Source organism: Megalobrama amblycephala, linkage group LG1, assembly GCF_018812025.1.
Source record: "Megalobrama amblycephala isolate DHTTF-2021 linkage group LG1, ASM1881202v1, whole genome shotgun sequence".
NCBI classification, from domain to species: Eukaryota; Metazoa; Chordata; class Actinopteri; order Cypriniformes; family Xenocyprididae; genus Megalobrama; species Megalobrama amblycephala.
In genome coordinates this window covers 32,890,322-32,898,664 of record NC_063044.1, presented here as the reverse complement: position 1 = coordinate 32,898,664, position 8,343 = coordinate 32,890,322, and the positions used below count along the sequence as shown (strand labels likewise).

General features: G+C 37.0%; 1 protein-coding gene across 1 annotated transcript; it reads right to left on the bottom strand.

Moving 5' to 3' along the window:
• Positions 1–428: 428 nt before the first annotated feature.
• Positions 429–6,262, bottom strand: LOC125265444 (GTPase IMAP family member 4-like). The gene is made up of 2 exons (XM_048185705.1): positions 6,211–6,262; positions 429–2,051 (listed from the first exon to the last, which is right to left on the bottom strand). The coding sequence occupies exons 1-2, from the start codon at positions 6,260–6,262 to the stop codon at positions 643–645; spliced, it is 1,461 nt and encodes a 486-aa protein (XP_048041662.1). The 3' UTR covers positions 429–642.
• Between the last annotated feature and the right edge of the window lie 2,081 nt (positions 6,263–8,343).

Genomic DNA, 8,343 nt, shown 5'->3' with positions numbered 1-8,343 from the left:
GCAGAAGTGAACTCAGTTCGGTAATGCCAAATTGAGTTATTTTGCATCTTCTCTCGCTTGAATGGAATCGCTTGAATCCTTAAATTGGCAAGACTTAAAAACACATGCATATGATAAACTTTCATGACAAGTCAAAAATAAAGCATTAAGCTGAAGGGGAATGGCACCGCTGGATAATATACAATCAAATCAAACAAAAATAATCATTTTTATTTGCTGATTAGCCCTGTTTTTCAGTGATCATGTTTATTTAATTTGTGAGTAAAATATGGGTTAAAATACAAGATTCCCTTCATGTCCTTAAATGTATGAGGAAATAAATAAATAAAAGATCTTTAAACTCAGTTATCTGGGAATTTAACCTTTTTAAAATAGAATAAAATAAATAGAATAAAATAAAATAAAACCTGACATACACATTTCTTGTTAGGGGAAATCCAGAGACTACAACGATCATTTTTTTTTTTTTTTAACATGCACTTTAAACACTATGTTGTGTTAAATGTGAATATTCTTTGCTCAGTATATTGAAATTGACTAAAGGAGAATGTATTTTAATGTATTTATGAATAATCTATAGAATTAAATGTAATGTTTCATAAGGTTTGCATTTAATAAAGGATATTTGAACCAATGTGAAGTTCACAGAAGCACACAGTTTCCATGAGTCTTATTCCAGGCAGTAATGTTATCAGAATTTCTCTCTTTCAATTTCTTGAGTTCTGCAGCATGAATCTCTTCAATCTCTTTGTATTTTCTCTTGATCTCCTCCATCTTCTGATTGCATTCCTCCATTGCCTTTTTCTGCTCAAGCAAAAGTTTATTTTCATTCATATATTTTTTGTTTAATTTCTTTCTGTCAGTCTGATCGCCTGATTGCAAGGATTTTTCTTCCACGAATATGCCAGTGTTTTTCTTGGTCTTCTGTTTTTTTTCTTTTTCTTCATTTTTCTCTTCTTGACTTGTGGTTTCCTTTCTTCCAGACTTTTCCATCATCCTTTGATTTTCCTCTGGCTTTGTCTGTTTTAATGTTAATGATCTAAACAATCTCGATTTTTTCTTGTGTTTCTTTTTATCTGGATCAGATTCTCCTCCTGTTGTTCCTTTTTGTGTGTCAGTTTTTCCCACAAGACATTCTTCATACTCATCATTCTTAATTTCCTCAATATATACCTTAGGTTCACCTTGATCATGTGTTTGTTCTGTATCTGTTGTGACTTCATCCTCTGTCATTTTTTCAGTCTGATATTCTCTTAACAGTGTATTCTCTCTCTCCAAAAATTGAAATTCTCTAACTTTTGCTTTTTCTTCCTCTAGTTTCTCCTTCATTTCTTTGATTTCAGACTCATATTTGGCTTTAATAGCCTCCATCTGCCGTCTGACCTCCTCTTCTCTCTCTCTATTGATCTGCATGAGTCTGAATGCTCTCTCTGCCTCCTGAAACATTTTGTCATTGTAGAAAGTTTGTTTATTACTCCACATCATCTTATTGATCTTATTTAACAGACTCCTGACCTGATCAGGGTCCTTCTGTTTATTATTGAACACATGAAATCTTTCTCCACAGTCATTTATCAGTTTCTGGACATGTGGATCTCCTTCATTAATGTAATCTTCAAAACTTTCATCTGAGAGATTGTCTCCTCGTGTGAACAGCACCATAGTGTAGGCCTCTGCTTTCTGTCCGAATGTCATCTTGATGAGCTGAAGTGTTTCTCTTTCTTCTTGTGTGATCGGGCCGACGGCGATGACCACCAGAAAGACGTGTGGTCCTGGAGTTGACAGTTCAATGCATCTCATGATCTCCTGTTGAACTTCTTCATTGCTGAGGCTTGTGTCGAAGAGTCCTGGTGTGTCCACAACAGTCACGGCTCGACCACAGACCTCCCCACTCTCTTTTTGGCAGGTCCTGGTCACAGACTTCATGCTGGCACGAGACTCGAACACATTGTGTCCCAGTATGGTGTTTCCGGTTGCACTCTTTCCCACTCCAGTTTTTCCAATCAGCACGATCCTCACACACTCTAAGTTCTCCACAGTGCTTAATGTGGCTGTCAAATAACAAACACAAATGTTCTCAATACAATCATCAATACAAACTTTTTTTGATAACATAAAGCTGAGTTGGGTAATTTCTGCACAACCAGCGACACCAAATGAAATGATAGGAATAATGGCTGTTTTCAAACAGGTTTCCTGAATGTTCACCTGTCTATCATTAGACACTCAAACAGTCCCACCTCCAAATCTCATGCGAAAATGCCAACAAAAAAAATCTTAACCTCGGATCCATCCATAGGCAGTAAAACATTAATTCACACCTATAGGCAATTTAGTGCCTGCAATTCACACATCCTTGGATTGTGAGGGAAAACAGATCAGGGACCTTCTTACTGTGAGGTGACAGTATTTCCCACTGAACTATTGTGCTGCCCTTAAAGGATTAGGGTTATTTTCATTGCAGAACTTCTGTGTTTATGTCCAAACGCCGGCTCAGTATTGGCCAGCTCCTGCGTCAGCATCACACACATGCATTGTGCTGCTCACTTGAACAGTGTCGGCCAATACTGAGCCGGCGTTCGGATGTAAACACGAAAGTTCTGCAACGAAAAAGTGTTCTCGTTGCTTCATAATATTACAGTTTTTTTCGATTGCTAAATGACAGTGGGCGCAACTGGAGTCACATGTGCAAAACTCTAACTACAGTCTGCACAGCAGCAGTTCATGTGGACCAAACTCTAGTTCGTTTTTCATTGCTTGAACACTGCACAACACTGTGGATTTACGGCACTTTGTTCAAATGCTAACACACTGCTGTCAGAACTGTAAACCACACATTCAGAACAGAATGATGGCAAATTCCAAGCATTTATGCAGTAATTATTTTAAAATATTCTCAATTTTATAGCCAAAAATTAAAAAAATAATCATTACAAGCTAATTGCAATTTTAGCTGAAATTCCACCCACTCCAATGCAAGAGAGAGAGCAGACTAGAACCATCACTGTAATTTACTATAATGATCAACTACACGTGTTGTTACAGTAATGTGTAGAATGTATTGTATTTATCTTTTTTTTATTATCATTGCAGCCCTGGAGTTTTTTCCCTCTTTTTTCACCTTTTGGTTATAATTTTCAAAATGAAATTTTGATTAATTTCCGATTAATTCGTGTTACAAATGCTTTCAATAAAGTGAAACTGTGTTACAGTATTCTATATGAAGAACTGATTTATGTGGAAAATCATTGAAACTTTAAAAAAGAAAAATTCATCAATTATGTAATGCTTCCTGTTGTTAGTGTTTTTTAGGTCAGTGTGTTGGGAATTAAATGTGTGTTTTCTGAATGAGAATTGTTGCCAGTGTTATGTTGGTCTGAGTGAGTTTTGTAGGTGAGATTAACTGTTTGGCCAACATTCATGCTGGTAATGCAGAAAATGAAAATGTGGTTTCGGTATTGAACAATGCTTGTTAGCAATTGAAAAAAACTGTAAGGTTGAACCTCTATTTTTACTACTTTCTGGACCTTGAATGACGGTAATTTCATTGCTTTCAATAGAGGATAAAAAACCTCTTGAATTTCATCAAAATATCTTAATTTGTGTTCTAAAGATGAACGAAGGTCTTACATGTGTGAAACGACATAAGGGTGAATAATTAATGACAGCAATTTATTTTTTGGGGGTGAACTAACCCTTTAATCACAGCCAGAAGATACAGATACTTGTACACAGAAAAAAAAAAAAAAAAACAGTGTTAATTTACTCTCTGTGTTCCTATAATCAACACTTACAGTGTTAAAGGAGTAGAACTGAAGCAATGTTAAAGTAAAGAGATTAAGTGATTAATTGAGTGATGATTGAGCATTAGTGATGAACACCTGCTGTTAACAATCAGAATCACTGAAGAAAAGAGAAACAACAAGAAAAGAAAAAAGAGAAGAACTACAACTGACTTCCAGTCACAGTCTTAGATGAAATCAACTGAAGATAAAAGAATACATTAAATATCTCAAGATCTGAGTAGAGAATGATTAAACAACTCCACAAACAGCATTACTGGCTTCACATATATATATATTTTTTTTTAGTTTATCTTTATTTATCCCTTGGGGCGATTTGTTTAGACTCTCATAGTGCTTCACCTTTAACACTTAACACATATACTCAAAATACACAAAATATGTAACAAGAAATAAAAAAAATAAATTAATTAAAAAGGACAGAAAAAGAGAATAATAATAATAATAATAATAATAATCAGCTAAATTTGTTACATAAATTGCTTCAGGCACTTTAAAATAATAAAATAAACTATGATTAAAATTAAATGCCATATTATTAATACCCAGATTGGCTTTATTTCTGTCATATGTCTTACATAACTTCAAATGAAAATAAACAGAGGTTTGCTGGTTGCCATGGATGAGTTTTGATTGGTGGCTCCAAACATGAGTAATCTTATCACTGCTGGATCTCAAGAATCCCAGGGTTGCTATAATCAGTAACATAAAATGAACAATTAACATACTCGGAGATTAGACTCTGAACGAGTTCAGTGATTCAGGCTACTACATGCTGATTATGTCATCAACATAATCAGCAGCAACTTATCACATCTTCTCTTGGATTATTTTTGCCATAACAAATGTGTTATGATAAGCACTCAGTTACAGCAGCCAGAGAAAACTGAATGTGCAAAAATCAAGGGTCAAGAGCCCAACTACAGCAGACACTGATCACCATAATGGTGATTTCAAATGAAACATTTTCAATAAAACATCAACATCTAAACCTCTTTTTTTTCTCATATGAAGTTATGTAGACGTATGACAAAAATAATGTCAAACTGGTTAGTAATAAGTTAATCTGGTAATGCTGTTTGTGGAGTTGTTCAATCCTCCTCTGCTGATATCTTGAGAGATTTAATGTATTTTATCTTTAGTTGATTTCATCTAAGGTTGTGACTGGAAGTTCTTGTGTTTCTCTTTTTTTCTGTTCTTGTTGTTTCTCTTTCCTTCAGTGATTCTGCTTGTTAACAGCAGGTGTTTGTCAATAACACTCAATCAGAAGTAAATTAATCACTTAATTATCTCATTAAATTTAATGCTGCTTCAGTTTTACTCCCTTTACACAGAGAGTAAATTAACACTAGGGGTTTTGCTGTGTACAAGTATCTCTCTATCTTATGTCTGTGATTAAGGGCAGCGCTATGGCTCAGAAGGAAACACTGTCGCCTCACAGCAAGAAAGTCTCAGGTTGGTGTTCCAGCTGAGCCTGGAGGTCTTCCTCTCTGATCTGGTTTCCTTCACAATCCAAACATGTCTGAATTGCCAGCACTAAATTGCCTATAGTTGTGAATGTGTGTTTTACTGCATATGGATGGATTTGTGGCTGAGATTTTTTTTTAATGGCTCAGATTTGGGGTTTCTGTTTAAAGACTGGTGATGATCTGGTTTACTTATACTTCTGCGTCGAGTGTGGGTGTAGCACGCGTAGCCTGATGTGGAAATCTCCAAAAATTTAACAATGCGTCAATTCTAAGCAGACCGTAAGCGCTATGACTGATCTGCCAGAACCCCTCCTTCAGGTCAACCAATCGCTCTGTTTCAGGTGACACATGCCGTCAAACTGCAACAGTATTTATGGCCTTTTTGCCACCATCTCTGCTGAAGCTTCTCTAATAATGTACATGACAAGCTGCTTCTTTTTTGGCTTTTGCCTTGATACTCAACATGACTGCAGATACTGCCTGCATGTTGCACGTTGACGCGGACAGCGGCGCAGAAGTATAAATAAAAAAAAAATGATTTATAGCCTATGGCGCAGAGGCTCCAGTGTAGGTTTGATGCAGAAGTATAAATCAGCCTTAACTTAACTTTAATGAATCTGTTTAAGATCGAAATAATGCTAGATATTTTGCTATAATTAACAGACATGGCATCTGAAGAGAACTCTTTTTTCTCAGTTATTTTGCTTTATTTCCAGATTCAGTCATAGGCTCATTCTTACGTAATGATGTTTTATTGACAAAATTCGGGAGGAGCAATGTTCAAATAATCTGACTAATCATCACATCATTTTAGCCAATTGTTAGCAATCACTCATGCTGATTTGGTAGATATGTTGATTAGTGAAAGCATATATATATATATATATATATATATATATATATATATATATATATATATATAGACACAGTCGACTCACCCATATTCCTCAACAGTTTTACAGCATCTGGCCCGCCCTTAGATCCCAACATGTCCGAAATTAATCTCTGCATACGATGAAGAATCTTTCGATGTCAAGGAATCTTTGCCACAATCCTCTGGCTTTACTAGGAGCAATTACACCATCTAACACCACCGCCGAGCCCACAGTGTCATCTCAGGGGGGCATTAGCCCAAACAAATGGGTCCCTGCATACAAAGACACCTTACAAAGACTACCCTCGTCAATGCGAACGAAACATCTGCAATCTCCTTTCATTCAATCATTCCATAGAGAAATGGACAACAAGGCAGTTGAGCACCAAGCTCGAGTCTTGGGCAATGCCGCCTCTTCCCACGAAGGATCGGGCCTTCCTCCAGCATCAGGCTGCCGCAGCAGGCCTTCAGCAAGCCAGAGCCGTGCCACGGCGCAGATTTAGTCCCAGCCAGCTCACACTCTCCACCCCATCGGCTCAACCCACAAGAGCACAGTTAAAATCCTTCTGTCCCTGATTGAATTTCCACAGTTATGCCATCTGGATTAATATTGATGGGGGAATTCATGTTTTAAACTGTTTCTGTACAAGTGATTTGCCATTCTAAATTAACATGCCGCTTCCTTGTTGTTTAAACACACAAACAGCTGTTATATGCTCGTACAGTGGTGTGAAAAGTGCTTGCCACCTTCCTGATTTTTTATTTTTTTTTTGCATGTTTTTCACACTTTAATGTTTCAGATCATCAAACAAATTTAAATATGAATTAAAGATAACACAAGTAAACACAACATGCAGTTTTTAAATGAAGGTTTTTATTATGAAGGGAAAACAAAATCCAAACCCACATGGCCCTGTGTGAAAAAGTGCTAAACCTAATAACTGGTTGGGCCACCCTTAGCAGCAACAACTGCAATCAAGCGTTTGCGATAACTTGCAATGAGTCTGATACAGCGCTGTGGAGGAATTTTGGCCCACTTGTCTTTGCAGAATTGTTGTAATTCAGCCACATTGGAGGGCTCAATAGGATTGAGGTCAGGACTTTGACTAGGCTACATCAAGGTCTTCATTTTGTTTTTCTTCAGCCATTCAGAGGTGGACTTGCTGGTGTGTTTTGCATCATTGTCCTGTTGCAGAACCCAAGTTCACTTCAGTTTGAGGTCACAAACAGATGGCCGGATATTGTCCTTCAGGATTTTTTGGTAGACATCAGAATTGGGGATCATCAAGATGTTTTCTGGCAAAACTGAGACGAGCCTTTATGTTCTTTTTGCTCAGCAGTGGTTTTCGTCTTGGAACTCTGCCATGCAGGCCATTTTTGCCCAGTCTCTTTCTTATGGTGGAGTCATGAACATTGATCTTAACTGAGGCAAGTGAGGCCTCCAGTTCTTTGGATGTTGTTGTGGTTTCTTTTGTGACCTCTTGGATGAGTCGTCGCTGCACTCTTGGGGTAATTTTGGTTGGCCGGCCACTCTTGGGAAGGTTCACCACTGTTCCATGTTTTCACCATTTGTGGATAATGGCTCTCACTGTGGTTCGCTGGAGTCCCAAAGCATTAGAAATGGCTTTATAACTTTTCCAGACTAATAGATCTCAATTACTTTTTTTCTCATTTGTCCCTGAATTTCTTTGGATCTCAACATGATGTGTAGCTTTTGAGGATCTTTTGATCTACTTCACTTTGTCAGGCAGGTCCTATTTAAGTGATTTCTTGATTGCAAACAGGTGTGGCAGTAATCAGGCCTGGGTGTGGCTAGAGAAACTGAACTCAGGTGTGATAAACCACAGTTATGTTTTAACAGCGGGGGCCAAGCACTTTTTTCACACAGGGCCATGTGGGTTTGGATTTTGTTTTCCCTTCATAATAAAAACCTTCATTTAAAAACTGCATGTTGTGTTTACTTGTGTTATCTTTGATTCATATTTACATTTTTTGATGATCTGAAACATTAAAGTGTGACAAACATGCAAAAAAATAAAAAAATCAGGAAGGGGGCAAGCACTTTTTCACACCACTGTAAAAAATATCATACAAGCACAATTGAATAAATTTAAGGTGCACATTTTTATTATACAAAGCTTTTTGTCTTTTACAAATTGAGTCTCTTTTGATCTTTACTAAATGAAGCTGCGCGTGT